Here is an 18,245-nt window from a genome sequence, read left to right as displayed (position 1 = left end):
ACAACACTTTCTGTAGTTTGGGAAGGCACGAAGTGACTAAGGAGCCAGTGCAAGCCTCGGGGTCACCTGCTGCCACCTATTGAGGGCTTGTGGTTTCTGCATCCATTGGTTCCGAGGCTTCGACCAAATCTTGGTCCTCAGTGGATAATAAAATATCCACCTATCCTAATAATTGGAGCCTGTCAGAACTGATGGTGTGGGGGGTCACTACGATATCTTTCTTCTTTATAGGCTTATTCTTTTTCTCATCTCACGTCTCTCTTGGTTCTTCTGGCTGGGAGGGCTTCTCTGAGTTTGTCTCAGGAACCAACGATGATCGATAAGCCCTATGATCAGCAGCTTGTGGCTACTTCAGCCAATGGCTGGTATCTGGCTTCACAGCAACAAAAGCCTTGGAAGGCAGGGTCCCAATAGACCACTTCCATGTGAGAGGAGCCAGAGGAGGCTGCTGCTTCTATGGCTGAGGGTGGGGACCAATGTCCCCGATGGCTAGGGTGTGCACCTTACTCCCGAAGTAGATATTAGAGGAGCTATAGGATATGGTGTGCCCCCAACCATCAAGGGGGCATGTGTAGTCAGCAGCACTGGGAGTCCACTTTAAGAGGCACAGCTAACGGGAATGCCGTTTTCATAAAGGGTGATCTCGTCTCAGCCATAGCATATGAGGATCCCCCCCCCTCTGTGTAGGTCGGCCTAACCAGGGTCTTATATTTCATTTATCTTCCTCTCTCTGATAAATGGTTAAGTCCGGCAAACAGGGGGAATGGTACTGTCCAGCATTAGCACAAATCGGAGGGGGGACACAAGGAACATTAGTGTTTGATAGCTGTCCATATTCCCGACATGTGGGGCTGGCACTGCATGAAGAGGACATGTGCCCAAATTTCCAGCATTTGAAGTACTGCATAGGGGGAGGAATGTGGGGTTTAACATCACACTGGCAGACCATCACCTTGACCTTTTCAGGTAATGTATCACCCTCAAAGGCCAAGATGAAGGCACTGGTTGAAACCCTGTTGTCCTTAGGCCACTACACATCCCTGATTAAGTGTACACCTTGTCGCTGTAGGTTGGTGTACAACTCGTCATCAGACTGCAAGAGGAGATCTTGATGGAATATAATCCCCTGGACTATGTTTAAGCTCTTGTGGGTGGTACATCACTCAGCTTGGCACAGGTGAGCAACACACAACTGGGCAGGGGATGCTGTTTTTATCAGGACTGACCCATTCCGCATTTTGGCCATTTCTGGCAGTTCCCCAAACTTGTCCTCTCTAAGTTCTCGATGAAAAACAGAGGCTTTGTTGTTACACAGGATTTCCCATCACACCTTGCACAAACTAAGTATTTAGGAGAATGATGGCCGAGTGCACCAATCTCGATTAACAGTTAACCGTGGTCAAGTTGATATATAATCCTGTTCGATGCAAAATTCTAGTGGATCAACATCGATCTAAGTTAAATGAAGGAATTGACCATGTTATATTTAAGCAGGGCTCTTTCCTGGTTTTCTAGACATAACCGCGGTTTTAGAAGCATACACTATTAAGATGGCGGCACGTTTTGATGTTAATGGATGGCATTGAGGAAGAACTGGTATACTTTGATGATTTAAATCGTGACCGAAACTGTGTTGGAGAGATTGTGGAAAGGGGAAACCCTTTTGAAGATTATGGTCACAGGAAGTTTGAAGAGAGATTTCATCTGTCGAAAGAAACAGTGTGGTGGTTATTCAACCAAATTAATGATACGTTAGAATTTCCTACTGATCGGAATAACCCTATTTCACTGATGAACAGACTTTCGATTGCTTTAAGGTCATATGCAACAGGTGCATTCAACATTCTTACTGGGAACAACAGTAATGTACATCCTACAACAGCACAACGAATCATCAGCGATGTATCAGACATCATAGCATCAATTCTCCTCGCTTTATAAAATTTCCTACAATAGAAGAAGTGCGCTCTGCAATGTTTGGTTTTAGTCAGTTGGACCTATTTCCTGGCATTCTTGGTACCTTGGATTGTACCCATATAAGAATTCAGTCTCCTGGAGGACATAATGCGGAACTTTACCGCAATAGGAAATCATATTTTTCCTTTAACTGTCAAACCATTAGTGATCACAATTTGTTAATAAGAGATATTGTCGCTCGACGGCTGGGTTCTGTGCATGACAGTACCATATTTCTCGGCTGCACTCGCAGAGCTCAATTTGAAAACGGAGAAATACCACAAGGTCACTTATTGGGAGATAGTGGTTATGCGTGTAGATCCTACTTGTTAACTTGCACTTTTAAATCCGCAAAATGAAGCAGAGCATCGATATAACAGGTCTCGTATTAAAACTAGAAACACTGTTGAGAGAAAATATGGCCTGTGGAAGAGAAGGGAAGAGAAGATTTCCCATATTATCTGTAGGAATAAGATGTAATCCACAGAAAGCAATGTCAATACTTGCGGGTACGGCTGTCTTGCATACTATTGCGAGGAGTACAAGCAGTGAAGAACCACCAGAAGATCCAGAAATTTCTTGACTTTTAAATCAGTTACGTGACGAGAGAGGCCCCGACATTGAAGATAACGAACTTGTGCTACCTGGAGAGCTAATGTATCGTGATGACACGTTACCAGGAAGAGCAGTTCGCCGTGCTAAATTAATGAACATTTCTGATAATGTAACAAATTCAGACATTGTTCAGAATGAAAAATTACGATTACAGTGGCGGGATTTCGCTGTATTTTTAATTTTTCTCATTATTTCAGCATGTAATCTATTTTTTTTTCTGTTGTCTAGGAAACATAAAAGTCCTCACTGAACTGGGTGTGTGATGAGAAATTTGGCCATCTTCCCATGAACAACTTACAATTATCGGTAGGAGTTTGAGATGGTGCCTGTAGTCTGTGGATGCAGTCCAATCAGAGGTAATTACTGGGCCTGAAATATAATAAGACAGAATCACGCTTTCATAAACAACTGAGAACCTTCATAAGACATAAAAGAAGGAAATTTTATCTTAATTGTCTATCTGACATTGTTCCTCAAGAGATTGATTGTTACAAAACTACAGCACTTTAAACAGCAACTGAATAATAAATTACTCTACAACATAATTAAAAAACAAATCCCACTTTAAAACTTCACGAAATATTTAGATGGTTGCCCTCAAGAAGAGCACGGCATACTGCTTGTGTCATCGTTCTCTAATCTGAGATAATATTCCAACTACAATTATCACAATAATGAAACAAGAAACTAACATTCTTTCCTCAGCTTCTCTGCATTCCCTCTCATTTATCCATCATTCCTCTCACTCTATCATAAGTTACTTTTTCCATTGTCTTCCTACTGTCCCCATTTTTCTGGCTCTTGTGGTATCTTGCTTCTTTCACCTTACTCTCCACTATTTCTTCTGTCAACCCTGACCTCTTGTGTTTCCAATACGCTTCTATTCTAGTTTTAACATATTAACTGCCCCGCTCATTATTCCTCATTTCCAGTTTTCAGATCTTATCATTCATGCCTCTCACTGCTACATTTTTGGTGCAGCAATTGTTAGTATGGTACTGCATAAGCACAACTCAATGCTGAATGATTTTACTGGTGATAAGTTGTCACCACAAGCACGCAGTACAAAGGCCTATCAGCTTTATGGATGTTTTCTAATTATTTGAAAGAATCAGTGCTTTATTACACATCAACCTTATTTGCAACTAATTACCAATGAGTATGAATGCTCAAAACTATCTTTGCATGGAATGTTTTGAAACTAGCAGTTAAACAGTGTGTAACAAACAAGAGCCTATAAAATGTGTTTTACAGTTTTGAGATATAAGACAAAAAAAGATGCCTTTCCCTTCAGAACCAAGTTTTCATCCTTACTATCATTTTTGCTCTGTGATTCTGACTGACTTTTGTCACATTGGATGATTACGTCTGATATAATAAAATGCAAAGTGGCATTAAAATATAATACCAACATAAGCTAATTAGTTAAACACTAGTTCCATTTCAAAAAAATCATCAAGAATGTCTCTAAATACTGTTACATGTACTTGAGGACACTAGCACAGTGTTAGAACTTTGTAACAGGCCTGTGACTAGTGACACCTTTTTACAAAAGTTGAAGCTTGAATTGTGCATAGTATTCAATACACGGAATCAGGAAACATAAAATGGCTCCAATGGATTACCTTACCCATAGCAATGTGGCAATACCCATATGCCAGTTATTTTACCCAAGGTACAGGTGCCATGACTTAAGAGTACACATCTTGCCCAGAACAATGTAAAAAATCCATTCAACACTCCATTGCGGTTATTTTGACATGAGGGTTTTTAACTAAAAATAGAAAGAATAAAAAATGCCTTTTACAATTACAAAATCAAAGAGCATCAACTTTTCTCTACACATTGTCCCAGTGGTCCTTTTCATGAAATATTTTAGGGGTGTACTTCTCTTCCACTTAATACAGTTTTGAAATTTCAAATGAGAAACTGCAAGTCTGAATATTTTTGAAACTGCTGAAGCATTAATTACAACTTGCCTTAAATAAGTGTAATCTCGCCTTGGCCATTCTAACATTAGATTTATGGGATCCAGTGGTGTTTGTGCTGCTCCTCCATCAGAGCCAGCCATCCCCCGTCTTTTCAGTTTAGCTAAAAAGAAAAATGACCAAATCAGTATCACACTAAAAAAGACTACAACACTTCAGCAACATATATTTTTACTTACTAAATTCTCCGATATGAAAAACAAATCTTGCAAGTAACTCCATATATTCAATCTGAAACAGAGTGTTGAAAAAATTTATATTTTGTCAGTGATTCCCTCTCATTCTCTAAATAGTAAAGCACAGAATGACAAAATAAAGTTGGGGAAACTTATCTATATTACTGAACGTCTGAAAAGATACACAGTTCCCGTTGGAGGTTGCATATTTAATGACTTCTATTTTCAGCACTTCATATGATTATCATCTGAATTTAAAAATTTAAAGTGCTGTCATAACCTATTCATTAAAGGGTATAATATTAAATTACAGGTTTAACAGAATAAGACAAATATTAATGTTAGAAACTGTGTATGTCTTGAGGCAGTGTAACTCAAAGCATACAAATTATCCAGACTATACCATCTAGTATCTGAGAATGAAAGCACTCAGTTACTTCCAAAAGACTTTACACAAAATTTCAAACCTTTCTGAGACTTTCTCTCACTGAAAATGCTGACAAAATAATCAAAGGAAAACAGTTTATTGCTCGCTACACTTTCACTGTACTTCAGCATCAGGCATTAAGTTTTAATTTACCACTTCTTTACTACTAACTATGTTTGTAGCACATTTTACAGATGGTATTCATGTGTACCACTGAATGTAACTGCATAATTTTATCACTCAATGACAGTTTGGGAGATATAACACCATAAAAATTGAAATGCTTGAGAAATAGCTGAATCCAGAAGTGTCAGTTAAAATTAAGAATATCTGAAGAGCATAGTTTTCCTGTTCAGTACAAAAACAAATGTTTACAGAAACAGTAATATTTTAAGATGTGCTTAATTTTAATTAATGTTGGTGAATTCAGCAACGAGTAAGTGTAGTTGGCAATTTATCTCAGATGGAGGGGTAAGTAGTCCCATCACTGAGAGGTTAGGAGATGTAAGAGGGAGAATTTTTTCTTATTTGTCTTTCAGTGCTGACAACTCATGGACATAGTCAACTCTTACCCATCAGCTTGCTATGGTATAAATTTCAAACAGAAGTATCACAGATTCATGAATGCACATTATACAGACAGTCATCTTCAAATGCAGTAAAAATTTGTAGCAAGGAATACAAAATTAAATTATGGCTGTTGTACACAATACAATTAGTAGAAGAAAATGTCAGAAAAACATTAGGAAACATTAGTAATTGTGTCTCACAACTGTGTAATGCAATTAAATACACTTACCAGTCATATTAATGTGACCACCTGACAAAAGCTTGAGTAACCATATTCAGCAGTGTGAATTGCTGTGAAACGTACAGGGAAAGAGCCAATGAGGTTCTGGAAGGTACCAAGAGGGATACGGAGTCTCGCCTACTACACTCCCATGGGCAGTCATCCTGGTGCTCTTCAAACCACACACACATTGTGAACTATGTGATGCATTACTGTTAGATGTTATTGTGCAGAGGAGAAAAACTTTATGTCAGGGCGAACATATTCACCAAGGGTAGAAGTACACTTTTGTTGATTCGATGTGGCTCCGAGAATGACAAGATCATTCAACAATGCCTCTGGGTTGTGCCTGTCTGACAGATGTTGTAGGGTGTTCGCTTTCAAATGTTTCACACCATACATGTCAACAGCGATCTGTCCAAAGGAGTATAAAATGTGATTCAGCTGAGAAGACTGTATCTCATCACTCAGTGAATGTCCAACTGCAGTACTGGTGTACAAATTCCAGACTTTATTGCCGATGAATAGCAGTCAGCATGGGTGCACGAACCAGGTGCCTGCTGCAGAGGCCCATATGTAGCAATGTTCACTGAACAATTGTTGGGGAGACACTTTTGGTCACATCAACAACATAATTCATAAGGCTACATAGTGGCTGCTGAGCAAAGCAACAATCGACCAGGGAACAATCGACACCAAGTGTTCCTAATGGTGATGACATAATATCAGTGCTTGGAGTCTGGTGGCCAACTTATCACATTCTTATTATAGCTGTTCTGTTGGGCACTCAACCATTTTACTAAGCGATTATCCCAACGGGCAAAACCTGGACCCAGTTGCAGGCTGCCTATCTAGTGGCTACCCAGAGGTAACAAAAATTCTGTTTTCAATGTTTCATACAAGTACTGGCAGCATTTAAAAATTTAAAATGCTGACAATCTACTCATTAAGAGATATAGTCTTATGTGAAAGGTTCCATAATTTTAAACTGTATATGTCTTCAGGAACAGTAATGCACATCCCATTAATACCCAGACGATATTCGTGCAATATTCGAAAATAAGAACATTTTGTGGCTTCCAACAAACTTTTAACATAATTTCAAACCTTTCCCACACTTTTTCTAGTTCACATGGTTGACATCATACATTTAATACATGGAAAAGTAATCAGAGGTTTGAAGCTTCTCCGCTACACGTCTTGTATTTGTGCAAATTCACTTAATGCAGAACTGTAATATCAGTTCTTTCAGTACTCTACAGCATGTTTTCCTCCAGTGAATTACAGTTATAGCATTACTTTATACATATTTCCTTTTAAGTATCGTCACAGGTAAAAAACACATACAGACAAGTCTGACAAACAAGGGAGTGACAAACCTTTGCTTATTGTGAAGTTTCACAAATGCTAGATAGTGTTTGATGAGACTCTTAGCATGCATCTCCATCTTTCTGGAAACCGCAGTACCAGTACTGCCTGCCATGTTATTCTACATGAGAGCAGTTTTTGAAAATTTTTAATTAAATGCCTTTATTGCCAGTAGTTTCAAAAAATATTGAGACAATAACTCAATAACCAGGAACCAGGAACACTGCAAACTTTGACTTTTTTTATCACAAAGGAATTGGATGCTCAACATGAGGGTTCTCAGAGGACCAGTAGCGATTAGTCTCTTGCTTCAGATGGCCAAAAAGTAAAACCAAGATTTATTACTCACTCATGAAACACAATGTCTGGCTAAGTTCACCATCTATGAGCTTTTTAAGAAACCACTTGCATAACTTAAGTTCTTTTCTTTATCAGTTGGTAGTAGTGTCTGAAAATCTGAAATGTGGTATGGTATCACTTGGAAGGAATTACGAACAGAATTAAAAGTAAGTTCAACACCTATCTGTTGCATAAGCAGCCTGACACAGTTTTCAGGTTAGCGGTAACTATCTGCAAAGGGGAGTGCAACTGACTGAATCGGGTAGGGTAAAGGGAAATGGAAAGTAAGGCAGGAAGTCAGTGTCACATACTGAAGGTATATGAAATCGGGAACAGTTCTGTACACAAAAAGAAATGGAAAGATGTGGCAGTTTCATACGCAACATACACAGATTTTTGCCCTCTTGGTGGTTACATACCACTGTTCTTCAATATCATTTCTTTCGTTCACCCACATCTCACATTTTTTAATTCATTTATCATTTCAGGAAACTTTCTCACAACATTCTCATTTGTCATTTTTAATTGTTCTGGGTTTTTCCTTTGTAACAATACTTATATATGTAACTGCTCCTGTTATACTTCAAGATTTTCATGCCTTGTATTACCTTTGCTCGCTTGCAAGTCTCTCCTCATAATCCAACTTTCCACAACCTTCCAACTTTCCAATACTAGTAAAAAATGAAATAATGACAACAACAATAATAATAGCTAAATCATTCAATGAAAAGCATGGCTTGTTTGCGTTATTCTTTTCCTCTTCTAGTGCATAAAACACAAATTTCTGCTCTGATAACCAACACATTGAAAAATTCACCACTTTTGTCTACTATATATATCAAAGACTTTCTGCTGTTAATTCAATGTGTGTCCACAGGCAGGTTGTTATTCAACTGAATCCATCCCAAAGGAGTACACAATCAGATCAAAAGTATCCAGACATCTACCTATTAGTGGAAATTAAGATGAGGTGTGTCCACTCTTCATCTTTGCAACAGTTTCTGATCTGCTGGAGACATTTCCAATGAAGCACCAGAATGTCTGGAGTAATGGTAACCTGTTCTTCCTCAAAAGCCAGAAACAGAGAAGACAGTGATACTGGACACTGGGGTCTGGAGCAAAGTCAACATTCTAACACATCCCAAAAGTATTCCAAACGCTTTAGGTTGGGACTGTGGGCAGGCAAGTCCATTTCAGAAATGCTGTTGTCCACAGAGAATTGGCTCATATATGCTGCTCTATGAGAGAGTGCATTGTCATGCTGATACAATCATCGTTTACACAGTACACGATGCTGTAAAATGTGTTCATATCCTTCCACATTAACATTTTCTTTAGCGCAAAAAGAGGAACACACCCAAAACAAGATAGATACTTGTCCCATTACATCACCCATGCTGCACTTCACGTTAGCAGTACACACGGCTCTTTACACCACCTCAAGCTTTGCTTAGCAGCGGTAACGAATTTGTTACATATGAAGAGCTGCTCAACCATTCTACTCAATTCTTTTTAAATCCACATCCATAGTTGTCACTGTGTTAGCTGGACTTCTCTTAGTACTTTGGAGCTGACTAATGAGTCCTTACACCAATTTCACGCATTTTTTTACAAATGCACTCTGCATAGTTTGAAAGTCCCTGCCCATTAGTACACAAAGTCTGCCTGTATTGGTTTAGCTGTGTTTGTTTTCATGTTCCCATTTCACAACTGTTATTCCTGTCCCCACTTCAAAGTCACACATTGCCCACAGTCTAATTGTGTTGTAAATTTGCCTGATGGATTTAGTATTCAGGTGACATTCAATGACTAGTCCATATTCGATATTACTGACTTCTCCTGACTGCCTTAGTCTGCAGTTACTGCCTCCCTTTTATAATGGTAAGTCTGCCTCTCATGACATCTGCTGATCAATTTCACATTACATGTGACTGTCCTGATACTTTCGATCAGACAGTGTATCAGTGGAATAACAGTATGCTGTGGCATATCTTTAGCCTGCTAAAAATTAGTGAGCAATATTGTCAAGGAAAATTATCTTCACAAAATATTAATGGTACCAAAGACATTATTTGTAGCTTTTCAATTGAAACAATGGATGGTATTACACATTAAGTCTACTTACATACTGCTTACCTGTGATCCTGCTCTTTGGAACATATAGTTCTCTATTTCAGGACTGCTCATTGTGGTTAATGTACCATATCTTTGAATCGTATCTTCACTGTAACACAGAAGATGGTTCAGATGGCTCTGAGCACTATGGGACTTAACATCTGAGGTCATCAGTCCCCTAGAACTTAGACCTACTTAAACCTAACTAACCTAAGGACATCACACACATCCACGCCCGAGGCAAGATTCGAACCTGCGACCGTAGCGGTCGCGCGGTTCCAGACTGAAGCGCATAGAACCACTCGGCCACACTGGCTGGCTAACACAGAAGACTCACTTTCATAGACATGATATATTGTAGTACTGCACAACTGCTTGGAATAACTGATAAAAAAATATAAACACATGGCAAAAAAGTGGAAGATATTTTTATATTGTAGTTTTAGTGTTACACTCCAGTATGTAGGAAGCACAAGAGCCTTCTGAAACTTAGTACACTGATTGCCAAGACAAACAGAAAAACTAACACAGAAAGTAAAATAAATGGAAACAAGGAACACTACGCACAGGGAATAGCTTCAGCAAACTACACAAAAGAAAGAATGGAAACCACAGCAAATTGCCTGCAGTCCCAACTCAAGTCACAATGCAAGAAAAATGTTTACCAACACCACTTAAATCAGGCAAACAAGGAAACACTGACTACTGTTTGAAACAGTGATTTTCACTGCACACATTGGATGCTGCAGATGAACTTCTGCTTTTCTATAAATTTGTACAGTATTCTCTGCATCAAGCATGTGTTACTAGCTTTAGTCTTTATCTGTTACTTATCATTATCGCAAAGCTGAGAATTTTTGCTTACATAATCTGCAGTCTAGCTTTTTCTGTTGATCATGTACTTCCAGAGTTATGCATTAGAAACTGTTCCTTGAACTGACTTCCAGACCTGGACATGTGAAACAGTACAACAGAAAAACACTTGTAAATTCAGCCTTTGTCTGCTCCATGTATTCAGCCATTTTCCTTTGGATGCTCGGCAGCACAATTTTTGAGCTGACAGTGTGCATCAAATAGCACAGTTTTCAAGATATCACTTCCATAAAATATATTGTTACTAACCCATTTGTCTCACTGAGGGCTATTATTGCATGGCATAAAGTACCAAACTTTGGCAATTAAATTTTAAAATGGAGGAACAAGGGTCATTTCTTGTGTGCGTGGTTGCTTGTGGCCAACTATCCCACAGCAATGCTGTGAGTTTTCACAATAGATTATGCCAGCCAGAGGATTTCAATTTAAACACCAAGCAGGGCTTCTTAAATGCGAGTGCGCTCTTTGTCATCACTCAGAATTTTTTTTTCTCTGCCAGTTGTAAGAAGGATACCTGTGAATTACAAGTAAAATTCTTACGTTAATACAGGCACGTAAAGTTCTCTACAACTTTTACAGATACGAGGAGTGAAAAGTCATGAAAGGGAGTTGGTAGTTGAAGAGAGGATGAGACGAGATTTTACTCTATCCCACAGGTTATTCAATCTCTGCTTTGACCAAGTTGTAAAGCATCCCAATGAGAAATTTGGGTTAGTTTTACTTATGGCAGCAGAAGCGTAGTGTGCTGATGTTGGCAACAACCGCTGAATTCTGAGAATTAGATGATATTCATAGGAATGCAAACATTTTGTTACGAAATGTTCACTTCACAAACATAACTAATTTATTGAGCAGATAAAGGTACAACCAAGAACCTGTCTCCCACCTTCATCTACATCTATACTCTGCAAACCACCGTGAGGTGTACGCCAGATGGTACGTCCCATTCTACCCGTTATAAGGCTTTCTTCCTGTTCCATTCACAAATGGAGTGCAGATTGATTGAATGCCTCTGTGCGCACAGTAATTATTCTAATCCTATCCTCTTGATCCGTATGTGGGCAATATGTAGGGGATTGTAGTATATTCCTGGAGTAAGCATTTAAAGATGGTTCTTGAAACTTCAACAGACTTGCGAGATAGTTTGTGTCTTGTCTTCAAGAGCTTCCCAGTTCAGTACCTTCAGTATCTCAGACACTTTCCCACAGATTAAACAAACCCATGACCACTGTGCTGCCCTTTTCTGTATATGTTCAGTATCCCCCGTGTCTGCCACCAGTAGATGAGTGGTCAGGGCAACAGAATGTCAATCCTATGGGCTCGGGTTCGATTCCCGGTTGGGTCGGAGATTTTCTCCGCTCAGGTATTAGGTGTTATGTTGTCCTAATCATCATCATTTCATCCTAATCGATGCACAAGTCACCAAAGTGGCGTCAACTCAAAAGACCTGCACCTGGCGAATGGTCTACCCGACGGGAGGCCCTAGCCACAAGACATTTTTTTTATATCCCCTGTTAGTCTTATCTGGTAAGGGTCTCGCATATGTGAACAATATTCTAGAATCGGTAGCACAAGTGATTTGTAAGCAATCTCCTTTGTAGACTGTTTCCACTTCCCCAGTATTCTAAAACTGAAGTCTCCAACCTGCTTTACCCACAACTGCACCTATGTGATCATTCCATTTCCTATCCCTACAAAGTGGTACCCAGGTATTTGCACGAGTTAGATGATTCCAACAGAGAGTCATTGATATTATAGTCACAGGATACTGCGTTTTTCCTTTTGTGTGTGTGTGTGTGTGTGTGTGTGTGTGTGTGTGTGTGTGTGTGTGTGTGTGTGAAGTGCAAATTTTACATTTCTGAACATTTAAAGCAAGGTGTCAATCTCTGTACCCACTTGAAATTTTATCAAGATCTGGCTTAATATTTTTGCAGCTTCTTTCAGATAGTACTCTATTATAAATAATTGGATTATTTGAAAAATGTCTGATTTTACTAATAATATTATCCGATAGGTCATTAACATACAGCAAGAACAGCAAGGGTTCCAACACATCCCCTAGGGCACACCTGAAGTTACTTCGCCATCCAAGATAATATGCTGTGTCCTCCCTCCCAAAAGTGCTCAATACAGTCACAAATTTCACTTGATGTCCCACATGATTGTACTTTCGACAATAAGAGGTGAGAGTTGAGTTTTACATGATCAATGATTTCGACATCCAGACTGGTTGGTAGCCTATTGAGGAGGTAATTCTGTTCAAGATAATTCATTATGTTTGACCTCAGAATATGTTCTAAAATTCTACAAAAAATCAGTGTCAAGGATATTGGATAGTAGTTTCTTGGATCAATTCTATAACCCTTCTTGGAGATAGGAGTGACCTGTACCTTTTTCCAAGAACTGTGCAGTTTTTCTGGTCGAAGGATCTACAATAGTTTATAGCCCAGACTGACACTAATACTTACTTCATTCATCTTTTCAGTGATACGAAGATTAAACTGGGGCAGTTCTCCTGTGTTTTCCTTTGTAAAGGAACATTTGAAAATGGAGTTGAGCATTTCTGCTTTTGCTTTGCTACCCTCATTCAGTTCATGTCGCATTCATTAGGGACTGAACACTAACTTTGGGGACCAAAATTTCTTTGAGTTTAGTGAAAGACCACTTCACAATATCCTGCCATGGTAGTAACTGAAGGCATCCCGCACTGCTTTCTTCACAGCCAAACATGCTTATCTATAGACCTAATCTTTGTTTTACACCTATTATGAATTAACGTCTGTTTCTTTAGAAGTTTCTTTGCAGTAGCTGTATACCATGGAGGTTCCATCCCATTATGAACTGTTCTACTGGGTACATATATATCCAGTGCATAGTCAATTATTCCTTTAAATGTGAACCAATGTTCCTCTACATGCTCCTGCCCTGTGCTGCAAGCATAAAGTTCCTCATTGGATATGGCACTACTGATTTTCTCTCTTTTTACTAATCATATTTATCTTTCTGCTTGTTTTAGTTGTTCTTTGTGTTTTAGTAATTATCGCTGCCACAACAATATCATGGTCACTGATAGTGGTTTTGATGTGGACACCCCAAAGACATCATGTCTATTTGTTGCCGTTAGATCCCATATAATTCCATCACAAGTGGATTTCCTAAATATCTGTTCAGTGCAGGAACAGCATTAATTATTTACTTCATGCACAGTCATTGCTAACATCATCAAACTACACCACCACTGCCGAAGTAAAATTCTACTAAAATCTGGAAATGAAATTAAAGTTCAGGGAGAACTAATAAAAACTTCAAGGTGTGCTGTTAGAGTAATGAGTAGGAAGTTCAGTTGAACAGAATGTATATTCTTCAAAAGAAGCTACAAGAGGAATATAAAAAAGTAAAACAAGGTTGGTTGATTTAGGGGAGGTGACCAAAAATCAAGGTCATCGGTCCCATCGGGTGTGGGAAGGATGGTGAAAGAAATCTGCTATGCCCTTTCAAAGGAACCATCCCAACATTTGTCTGAAGGAACATTCAGAAATCATAGAAAACTTATCAAGGATGGCCAGAAGCAGGTTTAAACTGTTGTAATTCCAAACGCAAGTTTTAACCATTTTGCCATTTCACTCAACGTAAAACAAGGATAATGGGTGACAGAGCGTGAATTGCATTGCAGTATTAAGATTAGGAAATAAGACACTGAAAATTTGCTATTTAGGCAGCAAATTAGACAATGGAGAAGTAAAGAGGACATAAAACGTGGACTGGCAATAACAAGAAAAGACTGTTCCCATAAAATATAAAATTTCCTTGAATGTACGAAACTACCCACCTGGAGTTTAGCCTTATATGGAAGCGCAGATGTGCAATGAAGTACACACAAGAAGAGAATAGAAGATTTTGGAAGGTGGTGTCACCAGAGAATGCTGTTAGGTGGGTACGTCAGATAACTAATGATGAGGTACAAAAAAACAGAAAACTGGATAGGTTGATAGGACACAGCATCAGGTATGAAGAAATACTTGGTAATTTAAGTATTTACGGAAATATTGTATAGGGATACCACGGGTTGAACAGCTATATGAGGATGTCGGTTAGTGCACTGTTATTTAGAATTTTTCACTAGCAGATTTTTACGTGTTCATACTGCTGATACAGGTCCAATGACCATCTCTTAACGATATTGGATTTATGAGCATAATACAGTGCATAAAAGGATCAAGCCAATTTGTTTACCAGATGGAAGATACAGCTGGCGGTTCAATTAGGTTTAAGCTCATTTGCAGAGTAGTCCTAATGGTGAGACTAGCATTCACAGGCGGTAGGCCTAACAAGTTTCTACTTTATGTAGCTATAGTAATGTGGTCAACACAGTAGAGACTTCTGCTGTTTAAAATAACTGGCAGATCATTTGCGCGTGGGAAGAAAAAGACACAGAGAACGCAAGTAGTTCCCTGTGGTATTAAAATGCACACAAATCCATCACATCGTACAAATAAATACAATATGTCATGCAAGTTTCACTGCTGGCACAACACAACGACCGGCGTAAAAACAGATTAATGGTTCAACTTAACAAAATTTTGTAATACGATCATTGACAGAAAGGTCATGCTCGGTTGATTCGGCTTTAATAATGTGTGGAATATTTTACTGGCCGCGGCAAATAATTAAGTCGGGTACATCGATTGCATTCTCTACATTTAAAATCTACAAATTTTCTTTGAGAATAAAATTACAACACTTGCTGTGGTAAGATCATTCACTACGCTCTGAATAATGCGATAGTTCTCTTGGTAAGCTTGACGCTGTGATTGCAGTCAATAACAAACAATTAAAAATTATCTTCACATGACGAAACTGCTGAGAGTATAAAGTGTGCACAATTTGTCTGCCATGGCAAAACCAATTTTAAAGCATATATTACGGATGAAGCAGGGGTTGTAGGTAGCAGGTTATCCAAGTTCAAAAAGTTAAACGAATACAGTCTTAGGCGAAACTTTGAATGAGAAAGATAATATGAAGTAGCCTACTACTGTTTCAGGACACTGAAACACAGTTATTAAATAATGGCGAAATACTTGTCACAAACCACGGAACTCACAGTTCCATAATAGTAACCAGTCGACACGCTGGCGAGCGCCACAACATTGTCTGATTTCTCTCTAAAAATTCGATCACATCCATGCTGCAATTAAGATTAGGCGAACGGAAACAGCACACTACACAACTCGACAGGTTTTGCAATTTGCAGTCTACTATAGGCGTCTAAAGCTAGCGAAATGAGGGATGCTCAACTACCGGAACCACCGATAGATGGCTCTAGCGCGTGCCGGCCAAAGATCATATCATTGAGTGTCCGCAATATCTGAATTTGGCAAAAAACGAAGTGTCAAAACACGGATGAAAATGTTTTTCGTTCTGCGCCCTCATAAGTCTTTTATATTGGATGTTCTAGATATCTACACATCAACATAATGAAGTGTCTCTAATCTAGCGAGAAAAAACAGTGACAGTTCTGCTATGAAATTCCTAAATTCGAGTGTTTTGGAAGTTTGACAAGCTGACCTATAAATCGTTTACTATTAATTTTATGAGTGCTTTACTTATTTGCCCGTTTTAAAACACTATTTAAGATTCAATGGAGGTCAACAAATTACCTTACTTGCCAAAGCTTTTAACTACAGGTATAATTCGGAAAATCAAGTGTGGAAAACAGTGAAGACGTCTCTTGAAACAAAAGTTGACGTCGTTCGCGTTTGCTTAGGGGTATCTTTACTGACAACAGAAATTACAACTGAACTATTAAAGTATTACTTACGTATAAACGGAAAAATTTATTATTTTTCTTTATCTGAAGCGATGCATTACCGATCTGCATATATGCTGACACTGTAATTGCAACATGCACTTACGAATTTGGCTCTCTCTTTGATCAGAAATTTAAATGACATGATTTTATTAACGGCTGTACGTGCATGGTGTATCTGTATTTTTAACAGAGTGATAAGGTAGAAGCACCAGTTTTTGACAGTGCTTCAGTCTTTGATACGAGACAAGAAATACATTTAAATGAGACAAACACAAACGCCAACGTTAAGGCTCCTCTTAAAATGCATGACTTGTATCATTTGGAAGTTAAGTCTAGTACTAATATTATATTGGACTGATCCATGATGATGTAGGAAGTGAAGGAACTTGCTGAAAATATCATCGATCACAGCTGTTAATTTTATGGTTGGGGGTGTCTTAAAACTAATTTTCTAGTCTGACACCCAAACAGTGACTGGTACCATGGTTTTATTTTAAAATTGAATTCAGAACATGTCAGTGAGCAAAATTAATTACACTATGAACTGTAACCATGGAATTTTATTTCTGTGAATCTTGGTTCCAGTCTTTGAGATGGTGTCTGTCACTGGAATGACTGGTTGTCAGTATAGGGCCCAAGCAAAAACCAAACCTGAAAGTGAAAGCTTCAGAAGCTGGCCAGACAGGCACCCCAATGGCTGCTACAATCTGTGTGAGACAAGGGTGTCATTATATTGCAAATTTAGTGTAAAAAGTTCCATATTGTCTGAATTTGTTCTATACTGACAGGACATTCTAGTCCAACCAAGTTTCTTATCTGCAAAAGTACACTAGCCAATACCAGTGGCACAAAGGTAGTGCCAAATTACCAAACTATCTGGTAACAACAGAAGTATTGCTGGACAATGTACAGTAAATAATATGTAATAACCTGAGAAATTCAGAATTGGTTTGAAGAAATAGAACAGTATCTGGAAAGACAGTAACATTCTCTCTCCCCCTCCCTCCCTCCTCCATGTTTTAGAGTATTCCTGTAATAAATAGCTAATAGCATACCAAGAACATAAGCGTGTCACAGTGGAGACTTGTTTTCTGGTACAGACGTCTGATACAACTATTCCACAGCAAAACTTACTTTCAATAGGTGTACCAGTGCACTCCCATAGGATAACAGAATATTATGTCCTCCAGGAATCACATTGGGTACACCACTTACAGCATTAACTGTACAGCAACTACAATGTTCTGTGAGCAAGTATTACCAGTCAGTATCTTTAATTTTAACATAACTCTTTACTCCCATAATTACCTGCTTCTACGTGTGCTTGTACTACAGGTTATTGGTCAAGCAAATACTAATTGAATAGGTCTTCACACTTTTAACACTTACCAGAAATTCTGAAAAAAGTAAATTGTTTTATTACTGTATCACCTGTATGGTGAATTAAGAAGTGCTGACTGGTTTCTTTGAACATTTAATAGAAGCCTTCTTTTTACCTGCTATTGATAAAGAGCCATTCCAAGTTCTGTACAGAACAATCTCTCCCACTTTTCATGAGGTTTGTTATTCTGTACACTAATATTGCTTCTTCTAAATGGTAAATAATGCATTCAGACATTGTTGGTATTAAAGGTAATTCATGAAATAAATTATATTTAAACCAGAAAATTAAAGTTTCCACATGGCACATGAAAAGTACTTTGCTACACACATGTATGTACAGATTCCAAATTGTCTGTGAATTTGAGTTACAAACTTTTTTAAATAGAAATATGAAGAGCACAATACT

The 18,245-nt window shown here is 38.4% G+C and overlaps 1 protein-coding gene across 1 annotated transcript in view; it reads right to left on the bottom strand.

Annotated features, from left to right (window-relative positions):
- The window catches only part of LOC126187311 (mediator of RNA polymerase II transcription subunit 15-like), a 28,912-nt gene extending 12,947 nt beyond the window's left edge, over positions 1-15,965 (bottom strand). Inside the window, exons 1-5 of the mRNA XM_049928310.1 lie at positions 15,749-15,965; positions 9,796-9,883; positions 4,739-4,790; positions 4,551-4,662; positions 2,870-2,940 (exon numbers count right to left, since the gene is read on the bottom strand). Coding sequence (XP_049784267.1) covers positions 2,922-2,940; positions 4,551-4,662; positions 4,739-4,790; positions 9,796-9,883; positions 15,749-15,831 — 354 coding nt within the window. The 5' untranslated portion in view covers positions 15,832-15,965 and the 3' untranslated portion in view covers positions 2,870-2,921. The remainder of the gene's footprint in view (positions 1-2,869; positions 2,941-4,550; positions 4,663-4,738; positions 4,791-9,795; positions 9,884-15,748) is intronic.
- Between the last annotated feature and the right edge of the window lie 2,280 nt (positions 15,966-18,245).

The sequence above is a fragment of the Schistocerca cancellata genome, chromosome 5 (assembly GCF_023864275.1).
Source record: "Schistocerca cancellata isolate TAMUIC-IGC-003103 chromosome 5, iqSchCanc2.1, whole genome shotgun sequence".
NCBI classification, from domain to species: Eukaryota; Metazoa; Arthropoda; class Insecta; order Orthoptera; family Acrididae; genus Schistocerca; species Schistocerca cancellata.
The sequence above is the reverse complement of the archived record's forward strand: the minus strand, read 5'-3'. Positions and strand labels throughout refer to the sequence as shown.